The sequence below is a fragment of the Euprymna scolopes genome, chromosome 30, assembly GCF_053919585.1.
Source record: "Euprymna scolopes isolate OS-2025 chromosome 30, ASM5391958v1, whole genome shotgun sequence".
Taxonomy (NCBI): domain Eukaryota; kingdom Metazoa; phylum Mollusca; class Cephalopoda; order Sepiida; family Sepiolidae; genus Euprymna; species Euprymna scolopes.
In genome coordinates, this window is record NC_136511.1 from 83046671 (window position 1) to 83062196 (window position 15526).

The following is a 15526-nucleotide window of genomic DNA, read 5'->3' on the forward strand; positions in this document are numbered from 1 at the left end:
ACACACACACACACACACACACAATGTCTGCTATTGAGATATTGTCTGCCAGCGGAGAAACTGTTAAAAGAGAATTGGTACTTATCTCGTTGAAAGCAATTAAGCTAAACAAAGATAAACTTTCTATGCTGCACTGAAAGTCTTCGTCTGTTGATTAAAATGCCGGATATCGGTACCGCTTTTAACGATCCCGATTCTCGACGTGCTTTGCAATCTCATGGCGAGTTCAGTAGACATACACTCAGGCCACAGTGAAAACGCTATTCAACATTGTTGCAACAAAGCCGTGGTAAGAGGAACTGTAAAAGGAGAACATTCGGTTAATCTCATCACCAGTCACAGATGGTAACAGCATAATTGCTTTGTTATTTTATAGTTGGACCTCTGGTCCTCACTTATCGAGTTTGTCATTATCGAAATACATATCGATTTTTATGTTTCATATTTATCGAACTGTTTATTAGTCTACCGTTCGCTCTATCTCTCTTTCTTTATATTCTTTATATATATATATATGTATGTATATATATATGCTAACATATTAGCAGATAGATAGAGAGGAGAGAAAGAAATGGTAGATTATATATATATATATATATATATATATAAAGTCTCCTATTTTCTTTTTAACTAGAAAAGTTGAAAAGCTATGAAGTACGATGATAGGGGTTATTTTATTTGCAAGAAAGAGATGAAATTTCAGGTCATGAATGCATAAATTCAGTCATCATAACAATGCAATTTACATTCCCCTCTCATCTATTCGGCGGAATAAAAATATGAAGCATTACTTTTGGAACCTCCCCCCTCTCTCTCTCTCACACACACTATATATATATATATATTTATTTTATATATATATTATATATATTATATGTATATATTATATATATATTATATATATTATATATATTATATATATATAATATATTATATATATAATATATATATATTATATATATATATATATATATATATATATATATATATGTAATATATTGTTGGATTGGGGTATTTACATCTTTCAAAAATTTGTAAATTTCTTATCATATTAAACTTATCGTATCCAAAATTGTTCAACGCGATGATTACAGGTGGTATTTCCATGATTTGATGTTGAAGAATTTGGAGTATGATTTTTTATCTGGACATATTGGGTCTGTAGTTGCATCATACTTTAGAAGGTTCCCTATAGGTGATCTTTTGCATTTCGATTTCAGTTTCAACAAATTCTTTTCATAAAAGAAATTACAACCTGAAGCATATCCATCATGCAAAATTTATGCTTTGGAACCGCTGTTTTACGCGAGAATGTGAATCCCTCCAAAGTAAACATATTGAAGAGTTTAGTAAGATGTTCAGCTCAATTCGAACAACAGAAATTGACTTTATGAAAAAATATGCTTTTGCGATTATTTTTCATATTTTTTTTAAAATTCAACTTCACCCCTAACAAGGAATATCGCCACTTGGACGTAAGGGGTACTATTTGGGACCATGCCCGGGAAAGATTAATGAGATGTTCGTTTACGTTACATTTAAACTTCTGCATATCAGTACATCCAGAGAAGCAGGTAACAGGAAGGGAATTCCAAAGTCTAGTTGTTCGAGGGAAGAAACAATTAGAGTAGAAAGCTTTCTTGAATTTAGGGACCTCAACGGTGAAGGGGTTAGATTTTGTTGCTAAGTGAGTTTGTCGGGGATATGTACGTCAAATAGAACTTCTAATTTTAAAAAGTTTGTTACTTGTATTGAGTTCCCCTAAAATGAGCCGTAAATATTTTATGTTTGAAATAGATTCCTATTATTCTGCAATTTCCCCAAAATTGTTGGACAGCATTTTAGAACTAGCGAGAGCTGAGACAAATTTTTGGAATTTACGGATCGATTGCCGACATATGAAATTGGCTTGACTTATATGGTATGTATATGTATACCAATCCATTTTTTAAACTAGAAGCTTTATGTTTGAAAAAATAACTACAGAGCATATATAAATGAACAACAATTTTGCTGTATTCCAAAGTCCAACGTTTTATTCATCTTACCAATCAATTTTTTTGTAAAATAACAAACTTCGCTAGATTTTTACAGATCTGTTTCATTCACAGGGAACAATTACTATTTGTATGTAGACATTGAATATTTCCTTCCGTGGACCCGTCAGAAAAACCAGAAACTTCTTAAAGAGAAAAATAAATAACGATGTCGTGTGGAAGATTTCTGAAGAAGCAGCGGAAACTTTTTGTGGTTGGCCATCTATGTTGAATGGGAAAAGTTATCATATCAATGTTGCCATATTGAGTTAAACTGTATTTTTTTTTGGTTTATTACCAAATATTTATATATAAAACTTGGAGTCTATATTATTATATATTGTATGTTAATTGGGTTAAAACCGAGAGGCACATTTTCAAGTTGTGGGTACGAAATTAATCCCATAAATTAAGCGTATTTTTTAGTATTCTAAAAGCGGTTACCTTGTTTTCTGGGAAGAGATATATCATTTTTAGCGTATTTACTTTAATTGTTTAAGATTTCTTTTTCGTTACAGGTTACAAAAAGTTACATATAAAATACTTCATATATTTTAAACTAATACGTATTATATATTGTACACTAATTAGTTGATTAGGGCATCTCTACTTTATATGAGTACGAAACTAATCGTATATACCTCAGGATTAATCGCTCTCGTATTCATTACACACAGTCCAAGGTACATAATTCTGCTTAAAACCTTGTGCTAATTTTACTTTCCTTCTAGTAAAAGGATTACTTATATTGAGTTAAATGGTCTGTACAGTTTCGTTGTAAATATGCGATGTTTCTTTTTTATAAAACACTAAGATTGTCCGTGCGGTTCAGCTTTAAACCAAGTTTCCCTTCTCACAAATTCAATAACATCGACAATAACCTATTTATATTTTTATTTATTTATTTTAATTTTGCTATTTATTTACTTATTTAATTTTTTGCCAAGTTTCTACCCCCGTCTACTGAGATAATTTAAGGTTAGGGATATTTATAAGTCATATTTATTTTCTACTTTTTCTTAAAGTATTATGTACTTCAAGTTACTTAGTCTGATTTTAGGCGGGAGAGTACACATTTGACTCTATACAAACGATTCTATACAAACGATTCTGGGCCAGTTATGAATTACTATTATATGGTATGATTCTACAGTGCAAAGATTGGATTTACTGGGTTTATATTTTTGTGCTCAACCTAGTATGGACCATTTCAATTTAGAATTATAAATAAAAACTTCGTGTGTATAATATATATATATATATATATATATATATATATATATATATATTTAATAAAATATATATATATATTTAATAAAATATGTTAAAAACACTTTGAAATGAGTTAAAAACATATTTAATCTGAAAAGGAAACACTAGATAAATGGATAGTCCTTAATCCGCGGAGTTTCGAAGAAATACTCTCCTTCTGATCAGAGGGTAGGAATTAGCAAAATGCGGGATCGGATTTTGCATGCAGAAGTATTTGATGAAACAACAAGTAAGTCAAAGATCTTACTTGAAAACAAAATAAGTTAAGCAGAGGGAATATGGTAAAGAAAAAGGTGATTACACATGAATGGATAGTCTGGTGGAAGATAAAAAATCCAGTGACGGTAAAATCCAAATGTAAAACTTCAAGAAAGTTAATAGAATTTCCATTTGTACAAGTAAAATCCAAGGATATATATATATATATATATATATATAAGATAAGATAAATAAATTGGAAAAGGAAAACCGAAAACTTCAAGAGTTCGTCTCAACGTTTTGCCCAACAGTTAAGATGGGGTTTGTTAAGAAAGAAAAGATGAATTTTTGTCATGTAAACTTCTCTCTTGATAAAGCTGTCGTAACATTTGAAGGATATGTTGAGATGAACTTTTAAACTTTTAATTCCCTTTTCTATTTGATATCATATAGATATACATATATATATATATATATGATATATATATATGAGATATATATATATATGATATATATATATGATATATATATATATATGATATATATATGATATATATATATATGATATGATATATATATGATATGATATATATATGAGATATATATATATATATATATGATATATATATGATATATATATATGATATATATATGATATATATATATGATATATATATATGATATATATATATGATATATATATATATGATATATATATGATGTATATATATGATATATATATGATATATATATGATATATATATATGATATATATATGATATATATATATATGATATATATATGATATATATATATGATATATATATGATATATATATGATATATATATGATATATATGATATATATATATTTGATAAATATATATATGATATATATATATATATATATATATATATATATATATATATATATATATGGATACACACACGCACACACATACACATACATATGTGGTGTAGTAGAAAGAGTGAGATGGAGAGAGAAAGTGGGGGAAAAGCAAGGAAGAACGAATAAAGGACTTAAGAAAAATACAGATGAAAAAAAAAATTTGACCGAACAATTTTAAATGATATTAATCTATAAAAAACGGTCTATAGATCGATAACAATATTTATCTATTTATCACAATACATCGCTTCCGATCACGACGTGTTCAATGAGTGTGAATTATTACCAAGTCATGCTCAGTTGAAGGCAATATTTATTTAAGAAAACGTATTTTATTGGAACGCATCAAGTGTCATCCAGAAATGACAAACGAGTTTTCAAAACCTCACCGGACGAATGCTCTCACAATTTCATGACCCTTTGCGCAGTCAGTGTCCAAAGAGACCACACTTTTAAAAACCAACCCTTAAAAGGTTGGCTTATTTTTATGAAAATTTCTGGTTTTATATACTTCTACGTCATTTCTGCTAAACCCAGGATCTTTGAGGACTATGTGAGTCAAGTTTTTCTGCCATGACGGCCGCATTCGACTAACTGAAGTCCTTATTTACTTACACGCAATCTCTCCCCCTAAATTGTCTCAGTCTAGCAAGATTTCTTTCCCGACTGAAGATAGAAAAGATGAAGTGTAGTATCAGAACTTATACTACACTGTGCTCCTAATTAAAAGAGGCACGCCGGTTAATGATAGTATTACAAAATATATACTTAGAATGATTTTTTTAATCATTCCGTTAGAAAAACAAAACACGTTTGAAATGCGTAAATATGGTAGAAAGGTCGAGATTTCAACAAAATGAACAGTGTGACATATTGTTTTTTTAACGCCTTTTTCCCCCACATTACTAGGTAATACTAAATTGATTTTAACTCCGACACATTCTTTATGTCATGATCTTTAAATATATATAATTATAAATAATTATTTTTTTTTTATACATATACAGACACTAGTGTTTCATTCGTTCGGTATCATTAGTGCATTGCCACGATTGCCGCTGGTCAAGGGATTTGAACCCATCTGCGAAGTCATCTCTGACTCCATTAACAAGGAACATAAACCAGAGCCACCATCAACCGCGACGAGAATTAATTGAAATTTAACATTTATAGAGTCAGATACAAGTGTAAACGTTATTAAGAACGATCTACAGTGATCGAACGACTGGAAAGTCGCGATCTAGCACTTACGTCAACTGAACGAATTTTATTTCACAGACAGTGCTCAACTGTTAAGAATTTACTTCGTAAAAGGGTGGAAATGATTATAAAGAATAATAATTTTTTAGAGGGCTGTTCCTATAGTAATTCCTCCTATTTATTAGCCCACCTGAATAGATCAGACGAGGTTGCAACTTACATTGTTATGATGACTGAACTTATGCATCCATGACCTGAAAGTTTTATCTCTGTTGCACAGATTTACGTTGTGAGACTCTAAAAAAGAAACACCCGTCATGGACGTGTGTCAGAAGCAGAGATGCATCATTGAATTCATGGCAAAAGTGCATTGTGAACGGTGGTGACTATGTAGAAAAATAAATTATGGAGCACAAAAGGTTGCTCGTTTTAATAACACCATTCCAGATTTCGTAGTTCTTCCGCTTTTTTTGCGTTAAAAAAAGGAGGTTTTACCTTTGGAATGAATCTTGTATATTATGCACTAATTTAGTTCGAATTGTCGTCAATCTTAATATTTATTGTATATTGTTCATTTCATATGAATTTCACAGCATTTAAATGTGATTTTTTTAAATTATCTGTGCACGTTGCTGTTTCTTATATATTTAACTGGAGGAAAATTGCATGGTTCATTGAAATGAGAACTACTCGAGTGATAGTCGGCGTCCTGTGTTATTGATAAGGAAGTTGATAATTATCTCAGCGAACGCGAGATAGATGTTGGCAAAAGTAATCCCAGTAGATTGCGCTTACCAACAACGCACACACGTGCAATGAACTGTCACAACAGACTAATTCGTGCCTTAAGTCGCTGGATGTGTATAATAATAATAATAATAATAATAATAATAATAATAATAATAATAATAATAATATTAATAGTAATAAATAATAATTCTTATTTCGCTTGTATAATGACTCCTTGACAAAAAAAGATCGGGTTATTTCTCAAAGGACTCTCCCGCAATCCCGGTTTCAATCAAATGGCCGATGCCAACAAAAATCAATGGTAAGCGGATGTTGGTACAACGTAACATTATTTGCAATGGTCATCAAAAGAGGCGAAGAGTACTGGAAACTTGTTGTCACTCAGAGCCTAGGGAAAACCACCGATTATTATGAGTGAACAATCACTTCTGGTGACGTGTGAAAAATTCTATTGAGATAATAATAATAATAATAATAATAATAATAATAATAATAATAATAATACAATTATTATTATTATTATTATTATTATTATTATTATTATTATTATTATTATTATTATTACTACTACGATAACGACACTAGGGGAAAAATGGAAAACTGAGACTATACAATAGATTGTAATGTTAAAAACAGCTGAAATCTTAGGAAAAACCGTAGAATGCGGAAACTAATCCATTTGAGTTACAACGCCAACCTGCTATACAGAATCTGCAACAGAATGAAAACAATAATAAAGAGGAACACCACGTAGAACCAAGAAAACTGAAACATTAAAAGAAATCTAGTGTCGGCATCGACTGGCATCGCATCAAATAGTTGTGAAAAGGTCAAAGAAAGAGAAAAGACCAAGAAGAAAAAGTACAAATCAGACATCTATAGAATTGGTGTGAAGAGAACTGGTACCTTAAAGAGGCCTGCTGCCATCCTAGTTCCAGAGAAGGTCAATGGCAAGCGGCTGTTGTGATAACGCAAATGTATTTGCAAAGATTATATAAAGAAGCGAAGAGTACTGGAAATCTGGAGATATTTTTTATCACGCAGAAACATCGGTTATTGCCAGTGAATAATCACTGATGAGAACTTCGAGTGATTACATATAATAACATCCTTGGATGCGGAAACATCTTAAAGAAAATGCCTGAATGCAGAAACAAACGAACATAATCAACGAACGCTAACTTACCACAGATAATTTTAAATACAAAATAAATTCACAGATATACATGTATTCACATGTGGTGACACGAGCTTCGGCTGGTATCGCATAAAACTGTTATGAAAGATCGAGGAGGATGAAAGAAAAAGGAGAAAGAGCATTAACCATACCTACATGGTAAGGATACGAAGAGTACTGAAGCAATTGTCAGGTTTTACCATTCAAATTCAAGAGAAGACCAATGATTATGACTAGCGAGAAATCAATGGTAGACCAATGTTGCAATAATACAAGATAATTTACAATGGTCATGGAAAAAGAATGAAGCGTGTTGGTAATCCGCGCAGTCTCGTTATAACTCGACCTCAATGAATGCCATTTTATTTACTGATAACAACTTGCGTGAGTCATCGTCAATAATAATAATAATAATAATAATAATAATAATAATAATAATAATAATAATAATAATAATAATAATAATAATCCAGATACAAGTTTACGGATACAGAACAAAGAAGAAACAATCTCAGGTATATGAATGACGTGAAGCTGTTTGCAATAAATAAATAAATAAATAAATAAATAAATAAACTTGAAAAACGGATAAACACAACCAGAATATTGAGCTAGGACATTGGAATGGAATTTGGAACGAAAACGTGTGCACTACTAGAAATGAAAAGGGGAAAACTAGAGACATCAGTGGGTATGGAACTAACCAACAACAAGATGAGGGCGTTTGATGAATATGATACATATATTTGGGTGTTCTGGAAGCAGGCACTATCAATCCACAGAAATGAAAGTAGAATGGAAGAGAGCACTGAAGAACAAGAAAACTCTATAATTAGAGAGTTAATTAAAGGAATAAAATCCGGGACAGTATCACCAATAAATTACTCTGAACCATTCATAGGCTGGACCAAAGAGGAACTTAGACATCTTGTTCAGAAAACGAGGAAACTAATGATAATGCACAATGAATTATACTCGAAAGACGATACTGACCGACGTGAAAAGGAACGAAGAGAGAAGAGGATTAATAAATGTAGAAGACTGCATATAAAGCGCACACACACACACACACACACACACACACACACACACACACACACACACACACACACACACACACACACACACAAGACTTGGAAAAGTACATGAATCAGAACACAGAAAGATGGATCACCAAATCTTAAGGAAAACTCTAAAATGCGGAATTTCATGTATATGAGTGACAGACGCTAACCGGTCATACAGAAAATGCAAGAGAAGTAAAACAAATAAGCAATCAAGAAAACTGAAACTGCAAGAATATAAGTTGAATACCCCCTCTATATGTTTTTTTAGTGCCAGCATCGCCTGGCACCAGACCAAATAATAAAAAGTTCAAAGAGAATGTAAAGACCGAGAAACGAAAGCACTAACCAGATTTCTACTAGATAAGTACAAAGGAGATTGGGACCTTGGGGAAGCTTATTGCCACCCAAATTCCAATGAATAGCAATGATCATTGCTTGTGAAAAGTCAATAGCAAATGACTGTTGCGATAACGCACATCCGTTTGCAAAGGTTATCGAAAGAGGTAAAGAATACTCATAATCTGGGGAGATTTGCTACCCAAACTTCAGGGAACACCAATCTTTCTGGTGGTGACTGTGTGAGAGCTCCTAATGAGTGAAATAATATAAATGAACACGAAGAGGACTGGGGTGTTGGGCAGGCTTAATGTCATCAGAATTCTAGTGAATACCAACGGTCGCTGCCGGCAAGAAGTCAATAGCAAACTACTGTCATTTGCATAAATTATAGAAAGAGATGAAGAGTACTAGAAATCTGGGGAAACGTTATTACCCAGACATCATGGAAAACCATCGATTGTTGTCAGTCAGTAATCTATGATGATGGCCTGTATGAGTATTCCTAATAATAATATCAACAAGGAAAAAAGCGCCAAATCTGGCATTTCGCCATTCCAGCAGTTCACAGGGTAAAAATCAAGCAGATAGGGAAACGAAGCAAAACCACGAAACTTGCCAGAGAATTGAAAGGAATATGGTAGATGAAGAAAGTTAACGATTACATTCAGACGTAATTATAGGAGCACGAGGAACACTCCTGGGAATCATGATAAAAAAGATTAGGAGAAATTGGAATCGTAGGAAAAATTGAGATTAAACAAGACACAGAAATGATGAAAACAGCTTAAATGTTAGGGAAACATTCTCGTTTGTTGAAAACATCGTATATAAACTACAAACGATAACAACTAACGCGTAAGTTAAAATGGATAAACAGAAATAAAGCGAAAATCTCGAACCTCCCACAAATCAATAGAATTTTGAACCTCCTCAAAAGCACATGGAGTGGAATCTTTGAGATGATAATTGTCACTCAAATTCCAGAAAAACCAGCGGTTGTTTCTAGCAATAAATCAATGGTAAACTGCTGTCGCAATAATGCAAGGTTATTTGCAATGGTCATGGAAAAAGATGGAATGTTGGAAATCTAGGGACTTGTTATCACTCGGATTCCAGGGAACACCATTTGTTATTGTCAGTGAGCATTAACAATCTGTATGAGTAAATAATATTAATGATCTGTCCAAAATTCCTCCATATTAAAAAAAATAAAGGAAAATCTCTATAATGTGACGAAAAAAAAACTGTCATATTTCAAAAATCATGTAAATTGATAAAATAATGTCTTTTTTTTACGAAAATCGTATGTAAATTATTAATGAGAATTGGTAGATAGGGCAACATTAATCCTGTTTTAATCAAAGAGTGGTCTCCCTTTTGTCTTGTAGATTATTTTCAAAATGGCGGACGAGAGGGGCGCTCTTCGGGAACTCATAAAATTTGATTTTCTTATTTACAAAATAAAACTACCGATCAGTTTACATGATTTTGGGAATATGATATATTTTTATCGTCACTGGTATGCATATCATAGATACTTTCTTTAGCTTATTTTTTTTAATATAGGAGTAATTCTGAACAATATAAAAATATTGACTGGTTAGAAATATCTTAATGTTATGATCGAAATGCGAATATTGAGGTCTTTAGTTTCAGAGACAAAATATGTCAGTGTAAATGATAAACGCAGCAAACGAAAATCCAATCAGAGAAAGAAATGAATCCCAGAAGAAGATAAGCTAGCGATGATATAAAAGCAATCACGTATTATTACCAATATAAAAGTAATAGTAATAATACGCCACATGGAACTAGGGGGGGGATGAGAATAAGATGAAATTGATATTTACATATGTTATCCAAACGTTGGTCGATAATATCTGGTTCCGCTCATCCAGATCCAGAATTTGTATCAAACTGACGCCATATTCCACTGTAATTGTTTCATTCGGATTGTTGACGGGTCGCCCTGTCTTACCAGACGTCTTGTATTGTTCAATAAGTGTTTTTATTAGTCTTTTCTCCTGCGACAACACAAACGTGCCTGAAGAATAAATAAAATATATAAATATAAATAAATAAAATAAATAAAGATAAATAAATAAAAATAAATCATGAAATCAAATAAATGAAAATAAATAATAAAATAAAAATAAATAGATGAAAACAAATGAGTAAATACAATAAATATATAAAAGCAAATATTTAAATAATAAGAAATTATAAAATGAAAATAAAGAAAAATTAAAAAAAAAACAACTAAAAATAAATGAATATAAATTTAAAGTAAATAAAATAAATATGAAAATAAAAATAAATAAAAACAAGTGCATAGATAAAAGTAAAACACAAACCAAAAATAAATACAATATGATATATAATATCATATTTAAGCGTATCTTACCACTGGGCAACGCCGGGCGGTCTGCTAATATATATATATATATATATATATATATATATATATATATATATATATATATATGTGTGTGTGTGTCTATATATATAAAGGAATCTGTTTTGAGTGTAATGTAAGTGTTGTAATAGAATTTTAAATTTAATACAAGGAACTTAGGATGGTGCAATAAATAAAGTAGTCGGTCGTTAACTTAACATATAGACAATAAATTAAATATAACCTAAATAAGGGAAATAGAATTAAATTTTAATTTAATAATTGTTATTAGTAATAAACTAACACCTAAGATATTTCAATAGCACAAAAAAGAAATAAAATATTAAGTAATTGTAAAATATTGAGATGAACAGATTATGATGGATTAAAATAGACTAAATCAGAATTTGAAATAAACTATGTGAGAAATTTAATCTAGATTGCTATAAAGAGAATGATGTAAGAACTACAAGTTTAAAACTAAGCATTGGGGATTAATGGAGACAAAAATTAAAAAAGAATATAAAGGAATTTCGATAAAATTATGAATCAAATAATGTCGGCAAAATCGAGTTATGTCCCATATCCTGTCCCGATATACTGAATGATAAGGGAATAGTTAAAATTAAAAAAAAAACAAAAACAAAAATATCATGTTTATATTAAGAGAAGGTTGAAAATCATAGATTTAACTTTTAAATTAATTACATGACAAGTATGAAGTAAAGATAAATATTAAGTAAAATTATTTAAAATTGATTAAAATTAAAAAATTATAGTTTTCTTAAAAAATATCAAATAAAAGGAAAAACAAATATATCGTAACATGTAAATAAAAATTTATACGAAACTAAGGCAAACTGAGAAATGAATAACTGGATCTATAAATAGAGACTAAAATCTGAAAGATGTAGTTTAGGAGTTAGGGATTAAATCAATAAATAAATTAACCAGAGGAAAAATAATCATAAAAATAGAAGAAACATTCAACTATTAAATATAAAAATAGAAAATTGTAGAAATATGATCTAAAATAATAAATATGAAAGCGGGATACTTACTCAATTCTAAGATAATCGAATAAATAAATAAAATGACAGAGGTGAGTCCAAATTGCTTGTTCCCTTAAAATATGAATTATATATATATATATATATATATATAATATATATATATATATATATATATATATATATATATATATATATATATATATATATATATGAAGAATGTATTTTAATGACTGAAGGTTAACTCTTTTTGGAATATTTTTAAATAATATATTTTAATTTACGAAATAATTGTAACATATCAGGAAATACACAAGATGACGTTCTTATTTTATACTTAATATTTTGTTGTGTTGATTTTGCAAATATATTATACGCATGCTCGATTATAAAAGCCGATGATCACGAAGCTTAATTAATTTAATCAATTAATATTGACTTTAATTTTATTGGTATATGAACATTATCAAATTTTAATATATAATTTTTTAAGTAAAAGTAGGATGTATATATATATATATATATATATATATATATATATATATATATATAATGTATAGTTATGAAATTAATGACAAGTAAGCTACACTGAAGCCTCCCGTTTTATCTTCGTAGAGAATCATGAAGTTAGAATGCATTTAATTCATGTTACTAAGTGTTTTTATATATTCACGTTGTGTTTTATCTAGCTAGTTAACCAATTAGATTCTTTGTTATATATTAAACTTTTAACCCGTTCAAAACGTACAAAATTAAAGCACGTTGACTTAGAAATAGTGCTTTATGTCAAACTGATGATCGAATATGGTTAATTTTGTACTCAATTTTAAATTAACTACTAATCTGTACTAATCCATATTAATCCCTGATTGTGCATCAAACGGATACCATAATTCTTAGTTTGCTGCTCCATATCATAACCAAGTTTTATACAAAATTGCATCCAGTTCGACCTAGTTGTTTACAAGAAAACTTCTAGAGTAAATGTGGTATATTGGTGACTTATCACTATTAATCCCTGACTGTACACTGAATGAATACTATGGCACTTAATTCATTGTCTTTATACCAGCATACAAACTTTGAGACAAATCAGCTCAGTAGTTTCAGAGGAAACTTCTAGAGTAAATGTTGTATTGCGATGACAAAATCCTATTCATGGCATGATACTTATTTCATTCACCTTATAACACAATCATAGCCAGATCGGTAAAGTAGTTTCCGAGAAAAGATGGAGCGGAGACACAAAGAGAAATATGCCTTTCTCTCTCTCCATATATATATATATATATATATATATATATATATATATATATATATATATATATATATTTATGAGCAAACAGTTAAAATATGTTAAAAAACACTTTGAAATGAGTTAAAACATATTTAATCTGAAAAGGAAACACTAGATAAATGGATAGTCCTTAATTCGTGGAGTTTCGAAGAAATACTTTCCTTCTCATCAGAGGGTAGGAATTAGCAAAATGCGGGATCGGATTTTGCATGCAGAAGTATTTGATGAAACAACAAGTAAGTCAAAGATCTTACTTGAAAACAAAAAAAGTGAAGCAGAGGGAATATGGTGAAGAAAAAGGTGATTACACATGAATGGATAGCCTGGTGGAAGATAAAAAATCCAGTGACGGTGAAATCCAAATGTATAACTTCAATATATGTTTATATATACACACCCTCTTTTCCCCTATTGCTTCCTATATTTATTTATGACTGTTTCGATCTGTCAGTTATAAATAAACAGCGATATTTCATACCTAACTCTCTCGCATTATATATATATATATATATATATATATATATATATATTATATATATATATATCTATACACACAGATATATACACATTATATATACAAACATATATATATACTCTATATATATACACACACATATATATATACTCTATACATATACACACATATATATACTCTATATATACACACATTGTATATATACACGTTATATATACACATTATACATATACACTCTATATATACATATATATATATTACACATTATATATACACTATATGTATATACACGCATTATATATACATATATATATATATACATATATATATATACACACTCTTTTCCCTATTGCTTCCTATATTTGGCGTCTAAAATGTCACTTGCATATAAACATTCTCTTTCTTAATTTTTAAATTAAAAATTTTATTTTTATCAGAAAAATAAAATTTTCTTCAGTGACACAAAAGCTATATTCCGTCGCCTGACAAGGACTTTTGGTTTTAGCCAACCAATTGTCCGACACATTAGCATGTTCAGTGTATCGACTATGTAATAGTTGTCTATATAAATAAAGAATAATATATTTTTCTCTTTTTTATTGACACTCTTAAGAACATCGTTTTAATTTATGAGTCTTCCATCTAAATACTTTCACACTTTAAACAAAAAGGCTACAGTAATATCGTGGAGTCTCCATTCACACTTAATGTTCACAGAATGCCAAGAGGAAAATGTTAAAATGAAAGATGCTGCCATGAAAATTCCACAGGTCCCGCTAGTATATAATTCCAGGACAATGAGAGTTAGAAAATGAAAACCAATGAATTCAACGATGTTCATACAATAGTGCTAATAATTTTATTTATATTCAGATCAACATTTTACATGGTCACTACACAATCATGACTGTTTCGATCTATCAGTTATAAATAAACAGTGATATTTCATACCTAACTCTCTTGCTATATGTATATATATATATATGTATATATATATACAGATATATACACATTATATATACATATATATATATATATATATACTCTCTATATATACACGCAAATATATACTCTATATACACACATTGTATATATATACACGTTATATATACACATTATACATATACACTTTATATATACACATATATATTACACATTATATATACACTATATGTATATACACACATTATATATACATACATTATATATATACACACATACACATATATATACACATTTATATATATTATATATACACATTATATATATGTGTATGTATATAAACACATATATACATTATATATAAACACACATATATACATTATATATATAAACACATATATACATTATATATATATATATATATATATATATAAACACATATATACATTATATACATAA

At 29.3% G+C, this 15526-nt stretch overlaps 1 protein-coding gene across 5 annotated transcripts in view; it reads right to left on the reverse strand.

The window, feature by feature from the left end:
- Positions 1 to 15526, reverse strand: part of LOC145254863 (neuronal acetylcholine receptor subunit alpha-10-like) — a 443498-nt gene that overhangs the window by 125875 nt on the left and 302097 nt on the right. For all 5 annotated transcript variants that reach the window (XM_080113724.1, XM_080113726.1, XM_080113728.1 and 2 more), the window contains one exon: positions 10799 to 10992. In XM_080113724.1, coding sequence (XP_079969850.1) covers positions 10799 to 10992 — 194 coding nt within the window. The remainder of the gene's footprint in view (positions 1 to 10798; positions 10993 to 15526) is intronic.